Source organism: Macaca nemestrina, chromosome 2, assembly GCF_043159975.1.
Source record: "Macaca nemestrina isolate mMacNem1 chromosome 2, mMacNem.hap1, whole genome shotgun sequence".
NCBI lineage: Eukaryota > Metazoa > Chordata > Mammalia > Primates > Cercopithecidae > Macaca > Macaca nemestrina.
Window position 1 is genome coordinate 99,135,037 of NC_092126.1, and position 14,302 is coordinate 99,149,338.

Here is a 14,302-nt window from a genome sequence, read left to right on the forward strand (position 1 = left end):
ATTTTTCTTGATATGGAAAGATGTTCAAAATACAATGCTTAAAATAAGTTTAAAGACTTCGTAAAGTGTACAGCATGACCATTTTTAATATTTAAAATACAGTATAGAGAAAAGCCATCTGGGAAGATGTAAAGTGTTAACTGTGATCTCTAGGTTGAGTTTTCAGAAAAGTTTTTAATTTGGGCTATGATTTTTTTTCTGGTTTTCTACAAAGAACATATGCTAATTGTGTAATATGAAAAAAGTTATTTTAAAACACTTAACATTTCAAAAATAGAAATTTATTTTAAGAGCACAAAATGAGAATAAATAGAGCCCCAAGGGGATGGGAAAGGTAGTGATAACAGGATCTTGATCCTTCTTCCTTTATCCTCAGATATTCTTTCCCACCCTGTATCTTCTGGTCCGGCTACCTGGCAGGGGTTCCTAGGCCTTTTTCAGCCTTTGAGGGTCTGAGAGTAGAAGGGCTAGTCAGAGAGGCTGAGCTGAACTCAAATCCAGGATTTTGAAATCCATGGAATCTTCTCTGATCCCTGTCCCCAACTGAGGGTACATTCAAACCTCCTTTGGATTCTAGTAGTAGTGATCAGTTCTACTGCCTCTGCTACTCTGGAAATGGCTTCTGCAAGTCATACATGGCCTCCACATTGCTAATCCAGCCACAGTCCTCACCATACTGGACGCATCATGATGAAGCACTGGCCATTGTCGCTCTCTCCTGCCTCCTGAAGACACCCTCCCGGTTATCCCCTATTTCACTGGCCACTCTTTTTCAGCCTCCTTTGCAGGTTCTTCTTTGTCTCTCTAGCCTCTTAATCTTGGAGTGTCCAAAGGCTCAGTCCTTGGAACTTTTCTTCTATTTATACTTACTCCCTTAATCATTTAATCCAGTTTTAGCTTTAGATACTCTCTTGCACACTGACAATTCCTAATTGCTATCTGCAGCCTGGATCTCTCCCCTGAACTCCAGACTTGTATAACCTAATGTGTTCCCATCTGGATTTCTCAAAGGCATGTGAAAGTTAATATGCCCCCTAAAGAATACCTTTTCTTCCCCCACCTCTCTCCAAATTGTTCCTCCTCAGTCTTCTCCCTCTCGGTAAATGGCAACATCAACCTTCCTTGGGCTGAGGCCACAAACCTTGGAGCCATAATTGACTTCTCTTTCGTTTCTCACCTTCCATGTCCAAAGCCTACTGGCTCTGTCTTACAAGTGTATTGATATATGCTCTCTGTATGCCCTGACCCATGCCACCATCTCACCCCACCTGGATTACTGCAGCCTCCTACAACTTGGTCTTCTTCCTTCCTTCCTTGTTCCCTACGGTCTATATTCAACTTAGCAGTCAGAGTGATCTTTCAAAATACACATCAGATGATGTCACTTCTTAGCTCAAAAAACTCTAACAGCTAGACATAAACAGAGTAAACGCCAGAGTCCTTAAAAAGCCTACCCGGCCCCAGATGATACAACCCGTTACTTTTCTTTTAACCATATTCTGCCTGACTTCTGGATCCAGTTTCACAGTCCTTGTTATTCCATAAATATTCCAAGCATGTTCAAAGCTTCAGGGTCTTGTACTTGCTCTTCCCCCTGCAGGGAATGCTTTTCCTTCTGATATCCATCTGGTAGCTACTTTTTTTGGTCTTTGCTCAACTGAGACCTTCCCTGACCTACCTCCCTGCTTAAAATTGCAACCCTCCACTCCCACTACTCACCATTTCCTTTCCCTGATTTATTTTTTCCCATAGTACTTAATACTTAACAAATTCTATCATTTGTTTTTTTCCTCCCTTGCCCAGATGTAAGATCCTTGAAAGCAGAGATTTATTTCCCTCCACTAATCCTAGAGCAGTACCTGGCATAAACTAGGCACTATTTATTGGATGAGTAATACTCAGTATGTTATACCTTGTATTCTAGTTTCACCTGGAGAAATGTTTTCCCCACTAGATTGCTGGGTGCTGAAGGAGAGGGCGGGCTTCATTGTCACTCCCTTATCTCCACCTGCAAAGTGTCTATTACAGTGTCTTACACATCATAGATGATTGATACGTGGTAACTCAACGATGAAAGCACAGACTCACCCTTGTTTCACTCTAGCAAACAGGTCATCCAGGACAGTCCGGCTAATTGTTAAAGGTAGGTGTCACAGACATCACTGATGCCAGTTCCATGTACCCTCAACCCCCTGAGCTAACTGCATCTGAAAACAGTTCCTAGCACACTGATTATCTGCGTCTACTCTCTTCTCTTCCTGATAGGATATATATTGAAGAGTTAACATCTCTGGGGATAACCTCCAACCAATAGGGGCAGGAGTTGGAGGATAAATGCCCCAGCCCCTCCAGCTTCTGGTTAACATGGTCTGGATAAGATGGTGTCAGTAGTGTTTAAGTATGACCTGGAAAGTATAGCATTTAAACATGTAAGAGGTTGTCACACAATTACTATACCACAAACAGGGCTTTCGCTTGAAAATGCCGTCTAACTCATTTATGTTTAGCATCCAGCAGTGCCTGGCACCTAGTAGGTAGGTGCTTAGCAGATGACTGAAAATGAAGAAACATGTCCTTAATGGTGGAACTGAGCCATCTTCAGAGCTTGCTTAAAAATGGTGACTTGAGAATGGTGTTCTTAACTAGTTGTTAACTCTCCTACACACGCACAACCCCTCTTGACTTCCCTAGGAAACTCCTTTCTTTCTCCCTTACTGCCTATGAGATCGGGGTAGTAGTACTTCATCGGTGCCCTCAATGAACCTGGGAGGTTAGGCCAGATGGCCCCTGAGACCATCTAGTTAAACCCAGTCAACCACTGAACTGGGGCCAGAACCCAAATGTCTATATAGCCTCCATGGGACTAGTCCTCTTTCCACAGTAGCCACTGTGAAAATTCCAAAAAAGAAATTAATTTTGGAGGCTAACAGCCATGGCATCTTCAGACTCAATTTCAACAGTATTACTGTTTAAGAAAGGCTGCCAAAAAGATAATGGAGATGAAAAAGTGCTCTGTAAACTGTAAAGTGCTACCCGAAAGGTTATCTGACTGCCAAGGTCAACAAACCCAGGCTTGGGTGTAGAGCCAGCGCTTAAAACTGGAGGAGCTGAGGCTGGTCATTCAAAGGGCCCCTTCTGAATGGGACACCAGTGTACTCGCTGGGATCAAAAGGACATAGCTGCTCGCCTGGTACCACCCTCACACCCTCCCCCTATTTTAAGTACAATACACTTATGCTGAATAGAATACTTAGACTATGTATTTGTACTAAACAATACTTACACTATGCATTTGTATTAAACTGATGATCTTTTGGACTTTTTTCCTTTCGTTTGTATTTCAGAGGCCACACATTGAGCAGCAGCCACCTGCACCGCTGGGCAATGAACTGCCTCTCCAAAGTTTCCAACCGTCTGGGTACATTAGTGTTTTTCTTCCACATTAGTTTACATTTGTCCCAGCTGCATTAGAATTTAGATTCTGCACATACTCTGGCTCTCAAAACCACATTCTTCTGTGCTCACACTACCTCTTTGTCATCTAACAACTGAATACGCATTGTTCCCCTGGCTTGGCTCATGAAAGGGGACCCTGATGAAGAGTAAACTGCCCATTTTCTGGGCTTCCTTATCCTAGCGCCCAACACTAGAAGGGCGGCAGTGTTTGGTGACCTCCTGCGTTAGGTTAACGATCTGGGTCTGGGCCCAGGCTGGATAACGAGCCCGTGAATAATGGGGAGCGGATTGTTAAAGCCTTATCATGGTGAAGCTGAGAGGCAGAGACGGCTTTTTCCTGCGCACCCCTGCCCCTTCTCCCCAAGCATCTTTTCTTAATCTGTCGAAGCTAATGGGGTTTATGTGGCAGACATTCATTCCTCACAAGTTCCAATTCAAGCGGCAGTGCACGGATTCAGTCTCGATGTTTCTACACTTAGAGGCTTGTAAAACAGTAAAGAAAGATAGCAGATAAACCGACAGAAAGCCTTCTGTTCTAGGCTTGAAAAAAGGCTCTACTTTATTTCTCCACTGTAATAGGAGTCTTGAAAAGGCCAAATTAGAGGTGCAGAAACAGGGTGAGATTAAGAGTACTAAAAGCCATAATAATACTGCATCCAACCCAGCGAACTTTATTTTCTTCCACGTATTTCCTGAGTGGTATGTATTTCACGAGAAAAAGACAAACTTGGAGGAAAGGTTTTTACTGCTGCATGGCCAGAAACAAACATAGTGGGCAAAACGTTCCTGACCTTTTTTTGTTATTTATCAACCATTAATTGAATTTTTACTTGTCAAAAGCAAAACTTATTGGGGAAAAATTAGAAAATGAATGGTCTTAAGTTCTTATTGGTTTTCAAAGTATTCACATAAGGGGCTGAGAATAATCCTGGGATTCAAAAGTCCTAGACTACTTTGTCATCTTTTCACACAACCCAAAGCCAAACATGGGCTATACTTTAAAATAAAATAAAAAAAAAAGTTACTAAGAATTGGTGGCTCGGTGGGCTCAAGGGGATGAGGCGATCTCAGCTTACCATTGGCTGGGAAGAGGATCTCTTGACTTTCTACCTCTTTGGATTACATTTTTAGCTGGAGTTTAAGAGCAGTTGTCTATGTCTATTTCCAGGTAACAGAGTTTCCTGAAATGCCCTCAATTCCACTGTCCACTGGTAAGGTTATATTGTTGAGAGGGCTAGGGTGGGGGTGGAGAGAAAGGCAGAGGGCTTTTGCCTGCTTTAGAATTAGACCAATGAGGGCAAGAAAGAGGCAGGTTCAGGTGCTTGGTAAACGAAAAGCAAACTTCTTTATTGTACACAGTACAGAATATAACGCAGCTTGGCAGGATGCATACGGCCCTGCGCAGGGGAAAGTATTTCAAATCAACTGGCAGGTTAAAGCCTTTCTGCACTGTAGACTTTCCACACTCTGGAAAAGAAGCAAACAAACCAACCCCAAAGAACCCCCGAAAAAACCCAAAACCATCCGGGAGGTGCATGAGTCCGATGGGAATGCAATGGTGATGCTGCTGTCCTATGCCCGGTGACAGCACAGGCCACGTAAGTTACAGCAGGGGAGGGGTAGCTCAGGCTACAGAGGATTATTTTCATATTGCTAAGACAGCATAAATCCATTCAAAAAAAATCCAAACCAGGGTAAGTAAAGAAAGGAAAACCAAATCTATACAGCATTTACAACAAATAAATCTCTAGCCAGCTGGGGGTAAAATATGCATCTATGTATAGACTATGTGTAGGTTAAGAAAGCTATAAATATGGTTTAGAAAGAGTCCTTTGATTAGAGTACAACGCTAATTAAGGCCCAAGCTACAGGTTTACCACCTTTGTGGGCTAATTAGCTTCCAATAGAGGAGAATCTCACGTTTCCATAGCTATAAAGTACACCCCTTATCCCTGTGAACCTCTTCACAAATGTGCTGTTGGTCATAAGGGGGACAGTTTGAGACTATGGAGTGCTCCACTGATAGAAAAGCAGTTCAAACATGTGTCTCACACTCATGGAGTCAGCACTGCCTCCTTCACATACGAGGAACAGTGCAGTCCTTCTTAATGTGCTAAATGTCATGGGGAGCACAGAATTCTACCAGCAGAGCAGGCAGCAAGGTACCACCAGTAATTTTTTCCTCTACTTTGAGCTCAGCTTTCACGTAGCTTTAGCTTGGTTGTTTAAAACTTTTCCAATATAATACAGCAATGAGAATAATTTCTTTTTTAAAAAAGGCAGGAATCTAGAATGCTAGCACTGTTGCTTACCTGTCAGTTACACACGTTAAGTCTCAAACCCTACTGAATCACACAGGTAGGGTCTAAAGTCCAAGATTTAAAGAAAAAGGAAAACAAAACGAACTGATGAAATGGAAATTGTCATCAGTCATGCCCAGGGAAGAATCCCAAGGGTTCTCACCAGGTGACCAGGTTTCCAAAGGACATGACACATGTTATATACATATGCTTTCCAGAGAGGGCATGTTAGTGAACACGGGGAACTATACACAGAGAATCTAAGCTTGTGTCCAGGCTGCCCTGAACACTTCAAAAATGTACAACTCAGGTGCAAATGTTCCATCAGGTTGTCTGGTGCAGAAAGCACAAAGCAGGCAACACAGCGGGCTTTCACATGGCCAAGGGGAAGCCTCAGCAAAGCCCCTCTCAAGCTGCAGTGTCTTCATAAGTTGGCACGGCCCTGGCTAAAGGACACAGTGCACAGTTACCAAAAGGTTTGTTTTTGTTTTTTGTTTTTTTGCTTTAAATACCAAAACTACAAAAATCAGTTTATAAACTGTTTTTCCAAAACAACCACCAAAACAAAACAATCCCCCAAATCAAGGCAAAACAAAATACTGTCAAAAAGTGTTAATCGCCCTTCTCCTAAAAGTCATCCACACTCAGCCATGTGACTGGGAAGAGAAAGGGTGCTTGCTCTACTTGGCGCACATGGCTGATGGTTCCCAAGAGTAGCCATGGTTTATGATTTTGAGAACCACGAACTGGGCTACAGCTGTTCTAACTGCCCCCCTTTTTTTAGACAAGGGGTAATATTTCAGATTCAGCTAGAAGAGCTTTCCAATGTTTAAGATATATTTTTAACCCTTAATGGTTTGAGCCTCCCCAACTTAGCCTACTTACTTTTCTATGGGTTTGTGATTTTTCGACAAATTGTGCAAATCAGAGCCCTTCTATGTGAAGGCATTTAGTAGTCCATGATCGATGCAGATTGTCACATACTGTGTCCCGTTTTGCGGGTACTAACCTGAACAAGATATTGCTTTGCATATATTGTCCATGGTAAGGAGACTCCATTTTGATCTCTTCCCAGAAACCTCATCAGAATCAGAGTTGAGGCACCAGCCTTTTGGTGGTTTTTTGCCCCTCCCTGTTCCCACTCCCCAGCCAATGTATCTGTCTTTAAGGGTGCCAATCCAGAGACGACTTGGGTTCTCCAGATAATACTCAAAGGGCAAGCTTTAGGAACAGTCAAAAACACAAACAAAACCACTGCCCTCGTTTGCCTGAATGGGAACTGCTAGCTCTAGGGTTTGGCCACTCTGCCACTCAGAAACTTAGTAAGCAAAGCCTTCGGCATAGGGGAGGCTGCTGCAGCGGTCCATGTCCAGGAGGTAAGCAGGGCTGTCTTCAAAGTGGGTGAGCGGCAGGGTGTCCTCCTCGCTGAGGTGGCACTCGGACTCTGCCTTCAGGAACGGACGCTGGTTATCCGGGAAAGCCATGGAGAAGAGGGCATCTGGGTCACAGACAAATTTGTAGACGTATCGCTCTCCAGCCACCTGAGGGAGAAAACACACCTTACAGGGCCCAGTTGGAACAGGGCATGGGATCAGGGGAAGAGAACAAGGTATTCATAAGTCACAAAGCCAGGGACCAATGGAGCAGCTGATTATCCCCATCACTCAGACTTATTTTGAGAAATCCTGGGAACCTATTATCTGCCAAGTATTTTACTGACACTACAGCAATTAAAAAAGAAGGTATCTGAATTTTGAATTCACACTAGATGGACTCTTAAAAGAAAATTCCCACTTTCTGTCTTCCAGTGACAGCTTTGAAAGCATGGTTATACTGAGCCTGGAGTCTGGTGTTCCAAAAAGGTGTAAGGACTGACAGGTGCAAGGCAGAAGCCTGACCATATTTTTGGTCACCTCCGGAGTTTACAGTCTTTGCAGTATGGCCTTGTTATTTGAAAGGTTAGAAATCTGATGAGAGAGAGCCTGTGCAGAAGCCTTAAGTATGTTCCGAAACAGAAAAGAATTGCTTTTGGCTTACGCTGCAGTTTTAAATGACTCATCGCATGGCTCTGTCACACTGAGGGAACCGCTAACTACCTTTCTATGGGTTTTCTGCATTATAATATTAGAACAAGAAGGTCTTGGTTATTCAAGGGCCTCATGGTATGTGGCTGATAAGCCATCTGTGTCAATGGGATCACCTTCTCTCTGCTGGTTGTTTAGCAACAGTACAAGAGGCACCTAATACCGAAAATCAAACCCAGTAATTGGCTTCTGTCTGGAGACGCAGAGGGGCAAGGGAAGGCAGCCAAAATTACTGATAAGATAAACATTTTAGATTTAAAAATTCAAACTGTTGAGTTTAATCTTGCCCTTCAGTCATTCTGCTGTGATTCTAAAATCTTTTTTTTAATTGAACAAGTATGGCTCTGCTTCCAAATCTCTATCAATCAACCATCTCTAGTTAGTGTTATATGCCAGTTTTACCTTAAAGCCCAACCCTGAAAATTAGTTTGTGTGGAAGAGTGCGGCAGGAGAGCACAGTGGAAATAATCCTAGATCAGAAGCCGGGAGCTGCCAGCTTCCAGTCCTGGTTTAGTCACTAATGAGTCTTAACCTCTGTGAACCTCAATTTTCCCTTCAAAAATGGAGGGTACGGCACTACAGCTTTTCTAAGTCTCTCTATACACTGACGGGCTATCATTCACCTTTTAATCAGCTCTCATTTACTTGTAAGTCATATAACAAATACAATAATAACCCCTTCTTTACATTGGATGGCACATTATTATTTCTGAAATATTTTCAAATATATTACCCTGTGGGATTAAAGCAAGAATTATTATCTACATTTTTATTAGAAATAGAGGCTTTGGGAGATTAAGTGACTATCTACATTTTTATTAGAAATAGAGGCTCTGGGAGACTAGGTGAGTTTCCTCAAATCATACAGCCAACAAATTGAAGTGTTAGGATCTGAGCCCACGAAGCCTCATTCCTGGGCCTTCCTGTACTCTTTGCCTATTTATTCTCAGAAACGAAGTTCTCTTCTATTCCCTTAGAAAACACAGAAGCTAGTCATAAGGACAGCTCATTTCCACTGGTTCAAGTTACTGCGTCCTGGGTTGCATCTCCCTGTGTTGGATGTGGAGTTGGGAACAGCAAAGGAATGATGGTGGCTCTCCCACCTGAACTTAGGATTTGACCTGATGATGTCAACTCTAAGGAGGACAGGGGACAATGTGGGGTGGCTGCTGATGGCTATGGTGTTTCTTTTTGGGGTGATAAAACGTTCTAAAATTGATTGTGGTAATGGTTGTACAGCTCTGTGAAACCACTGGACCGTATACTTTAAAAAAAGGAGGGGTAGGGTAGCGGACCACCTGTCCTACAGCATTTAACTCTGTGTCAAGCACTCAAGTTAAACCTCAATTTCTAACCCAAGGGAACTCATACTCCAGTGGGGGGGTAGCAACAAGGAAGGAGTTATTTGAGACACAGTGAGAAGAGCAGTGGTAGGAACAAGTACTGGTGCCATCAGAAGCAGCAAAGGGGACCACCTAACCCAATCTGAAATGGAAAGGTAATGACTGAGACAGAAAACAAGGAGGGGCTGGGCAGGTACTGAGAGCATTAGGAATGTTCTAGGTCTTAAGGAGGATGTAGTTTAACAGGTGTTTTCCATTTTATGGTATGCGTGATAATGTACATGTATGTAACATGTATTCTCTGGCAAACAAATACTGCATTAAAATAAAAGGTGGCTATGCTAGTGAAAGCCGTCAAGTTTGAGTGAAGAAATGAGAGCTGGGTGGTGACCAGAGTGGGAATAGCCTCAGAGGCTGTATGAAGCACTAACAAGTCTAGAGTTTATCTAGAAAATCACAACGAGCTGTTGAGTATTTTTTAAGGTGGCGAAGAGAATACAGGGTCACATTACTACCCACCTATGAGAAAGAGGAATCTGGTTTCTTGTAGACAAGTTCTCAGCAGTTTTGCCCATATGCTTCTGCCAAGTTCATCTCATTGGCTACTGCCAGGTAGACTGCCTCAACATATAAATGCCAGGATCTGGGCAACTGTACATTACGAATCTGGTAGCTAAGAAAGACTTGCCATTCCCATCTTCTACTTCTCCATGGGATGCTGAGACTGTGGCCCTCGCTACCTATCCCACTAAGATTTTTGTACTGATTTCCTCAAAATATGCTTCATCCTTTATTCCACAAAGAGCAACCTGCTACCAGGTGACTCTGCTGCCATTCTACAAACTTTGGGTTTTTAACTTGAGTTCCAGTTTCTGTAAGTCTGAAATAAAAATCAGATGTTCTTATTCCTCTAACACTTCTGAGCGTATCAAACTAACAGATTTGGAAGTCTAGGTGTTTTAACAACTAAAGACTTCAACCAAGCTGTTGAAGTAGAGACCTTCAAGCTGATTCCCTGGAGTCCCTTTTGGATACAACAGTTGGCCTAAGTTTCTGGGAATTCTCATAGATAGAGGCAGTTTCGGGAAAGCAGAGGAGCCTAATTTTCCATTGTGTGTTCTACATGCAACTTCTAGTTTCCACATGCCCAAGAGCATGAAACGTACCCTATATCTCATTTGATTCTTGTCTCAAGTTTGTCTTCTCAAGATTGTTTCCTACCACAGAATCACTTAGGGGGCTAACATTTTCTCCTAGTGATGACCACCAGTCTCACTATAGAAGCCCTGGACTTTTTCCTTAAGAGACCAGAGTGGGCTAAGGGTCTTGTATAATGGCTCACCTTCTGCATGATGCCCTTTTCATAGTAATAGCGGAGAGAGCGGCTCAGCTTGTCATAGTTCATGGCTGGTCGGTTCTTCTGGATGCCCCAGCGCCGAGCAACCTGAAGAGACAGTAAAGTGAAGAGCAATGAAAACGCATTCCCTGGGCCCTGTGTTCTCTCCCAATCCCAGCAGAGCCAGTTCTGTAACCTGATTGCTTTGGTCAATGATCCACTACTCTGACCTGGAAGGGAAGGCATTTAGCTCCTTCCAGACCAAATGTTCAGCAAAGGCGATGACTCAGTGATGACTACTAAGAGGTGAGACCTAGAGATGGAAGAATCCTAGCACTTTAAGATTGCAGAGGGCTTGGCTAACATCCCAGAGGATGCAGGCCCTCTACTGTTTCTCCACGTATGAATTATTGACCAATACCCATAGACCATTAACATGTTGCCATTAAGTGCTATGGTTTCTGTAGCAGTCAATAAGGAATAATTAGAATGGTCATTCCTGAAACATTAGAAACACACTAGTGAGTTGCTAATGGGCCAGCAGAGCAAAAGTTCAATTCTAATAAGATTGGAGGGGGGCTGGGAGATGTTTACTTATTGCAGCTCACGGACTAAGGGGGAATCAGATCATTTCAGCCTGCTGCCATCCAATCCCACGCTCCCAGCAGACTTGCAGAATGGACATTAAAGCATGTAGCACCGTTATCCACTTAATGAAAAATTAACAGGGCTTTCCAAACAGTTCTGAAATGCATTATATCCAACCCAGTCCACCTGAGGTGTGCTGATAGGGCAATATAATTGGAGTGCTGGGCAAAGAAGCCTTATAGCAGGAAAACTTCCTAGTAGAGTTTACCCAATTATCACGGCAGCCAAGCAATTTCTGTACTCAAGCATATCAACTTCCAAAATCCTACTCATGAGAATGGCTGTCAAGGTAAGAGAATAACCCTGAAAATGTGAGTTTTACTCGGAGGTTTTCAAATGTATGCAAACCGTGGGTCGGGGTCATGTTTTGAGCATTTTAGGTCAGTTTTGGAAACTTAAAAAACAAAAACAAAAACAAAAAACTATATTCCTTCGATATTTTATTTTTATCTTGTGAGATAGAGTCTCACTCTGTTGCCCAGGCTGGAGTGCAGTGGCATGATCACGGCTCCCTGCAACCTCTGCCTCCCAGGCTCAAGTGATTCTCCGGCCTCAGCCTCCCGAGCAGCTGGGATTACAGGTGTCCGTCGTCATGCCCGGTTAATTTTTGTATTTTTAGTAGAGATGGGGTTTCACCATGTTGGCCAGGCTGGTCACAAACTCCTGACCTCAAGTGATCCACCTGCCTCAGCCTCCCAAAGTGCTGGGATTATAGGCATGAGCCATTGCGCCTGGCCCCTTCGATATTTTAAAAGCCAAATGTTAGACACGGAGTAGGAGGCAGAGAGAAAACAGCATTTCACATAAACCTTTTCCTTAAAATATCTGGGCAGAATGAAAGCAACATCTTCTAAATTCAGGATTCTAAAATGACCTTTAATAAAAACCAAAAATTATCTGATAAGAATGCATCTCTCTTAATTACAATAATAGCAATGATTCTACTCTGCCTTGTAAGAAACCTTATGAAAGTTCAATTTCCGTTCAATTGCTTCATGTCCCCACAGCAGACACCATGTCTTGGGTCTCCTCTTTTCTCCATATGGTACCCACTCAACTCTACCTTTGAAACAGCCGAAAAGGCGAAATTAACCAAAAATTACATCCTGGTTAGAGAAGATAAACATTTAAAACCAATAGAAATAATGGTAAGAAGAGAAATCTGCTAACCTAATAACATACGTCATTGTACCCTGTTCAGAAATGCTTTATAAAACTAATCTTTAACTGCTGTCTGCCACAAGTGACACAGGAAAATTTCAAAGAAGCCCAGCCTCATCATTTTACTACGTTAAGGGGTGGAAAACAATCTTTGAATATTCTTCAACTTCAGCGGCCACCTCTCAGCTGTCACTTGCATATGCAATTGCTTACTGGAGAAAGGTTTGGTATATGCACAGATTTCAAAGCAGCTCTGGTAGCCATAGTTACTGACTCATCCTCTCGGGCCAGAGCCCTGTGATTCTGTAGCCCTCACCACGGCTGTTCCTTCTACAGTAATGCATGGTGCGGCTCAGCTCCAGAGCAGCTGGGAATTAGGGCTGCCCCTCTTCTGGGATTAGGGAGGCAGGCAATAGCTTGTCATCAAATCTTTCTTCTCTCTCATTAGTTACTTTGGTAGCACATATCTTGAGGACTGAGGCTGAAGGAGTTAACGGATCTACCTATTCCTCTTCCCCTTTAAAGAGAGAGCAGCCACAGCCCAGGGAGTGGCTCTTTCTAGCAGCCCATCCCTTCAAACCTCCCAGCAGCAGTTATCTGCCACATGTTCAACAAACAACCCTACCCCCCAAAATATTCATTAATGCAGATTCACAGTTAAAATGGCTCCAGATTAAAGCCGAGTCAGTCATAATTGAGAGGGTGCTAAGCTGGATGACTATCAAAAGACATTTGATTAGGGGGCCTGCCAAAACGCAGTTCTAAAACCACAATTTCCATGCACAGTGTAATGGATATTATGGATAATTACCCAGAGTGCACTACTCAGCCACACAGCTGCCTACAATTACGTCCCCAACAGCTTCCTCCTCCGCTTCACCCTTCAAGCTCCCCCATGACGACTTCTTACAGCTTTTTCCAGAAGCTGGTATCTTCCTGACATTAACAAGAACAGGGCCCTCACAGGTATACAAGGAGGGGCGGGGTGGGAGGGAGCTCAGCAAATGTCACCTGTCCTGAGGCTAACATGCACATGTGGCACCCAACTGATCCTGGGTGAAGAGAAAGGAACATCTGGAGCTTAGGGAAAGCTTGGGGACTTCAAGGTGGGGTGGAAAGCACCATTTCCTGAAGAAACAAAGCTGCCCGGTCAACCGAGGGAGGCTCAAGGACACCACAGGCTTCTCACATGACTTGGATGCCTGGCATTTATGAGCATTCTGTATTAATATTAGCTTCTTTATTAAGTAAGAAAGCAGGGGCCCTTTGCCATCTGTTCATCATTCTCTATGCCACTGGTAGGAGTGCAGAAGATTCAATAACAGCTTTACCAAGGGTCATAACCAGGTTTACCTGCAGCTGGACGGCCTGTGCTTAGGCCCGAGGCAGTGGCAATAAAATAATAAAAGCTCCTGTTTGTGAAACAAGATAGATCAATAAAGGCTGCCCACATGACAGAACTACTTTCAGAAAGCCTCAGTGAACCTAGGTGACACGCTTTTCTCCAACTTCACATAAACCAGGCCACGTTATTTGGAAAGCAGTGAGCAGAGGCATGGGTCCACGTGGGGTGGATGGCTCTCTAGGGGTGCTAGAAGCCTGAAGCATGGCTCTGTTTCTACATAGCAGGAAAAAACCACATAGGCACTAAACTAACACAGTGGCACTCAACTCCAGCTCTGAAGGTAGACTGAACCAAAGAGAAGCTGTTTAATTAGTCCATCTAGAGATGCTGACACATTTCCATTCTTGTGACTGAATGTAAAACAGGGAACACATATGCGTATCTTGTTTTCTAATTGCCTTTAATGAAGTCTGCCTTCTATCAATCAGGATTCTTCATAAATTTCCAATCCATACATTCTCCTCCTTTTCCTATTTGAACCGTTAGACCACTTTCTTCTTCCAAACCAAGTCTCAGGTTGCTACCTCCTCCTGTTAACCCCATGCCAACGTATTTCCTTGGTGTGCTAA

General features: G+C 43.4%; 1 protein-coding gene across 1 annotated transcript in view; it reads right to left on the reverse strand.

Annotated features, from left to right (window-relative positions):
- Positions 1 to 4,782: 4,782 nt before the first annotated feature.
- LOC105480156 (ETS variant transcription factor 5) overlaps positions 4,783 to 14,302 on the reverse strand; it is a 62,655-nt gene continuing 53,135 nt past the window's right edge. The window contains exons 12-13 of the mRNA XM_011738669.3: positions 10,526 to 10,627; positions 4,783 to 7,297 (exon numbers count right to left, since the gene is read on the reverse strand). Of these exons, the coding sequence (XP_011736971.2) occupies positions 7,076 to 7,297; positions 10,526 to 10,627 (324 nt within the window). The 3' untranslated portion in view covers positions 4,783 to 7,075. The remainder of the gene's footprint in view (positions 7,298 to 10,525; positions 10,628 to 14,302) is intronic.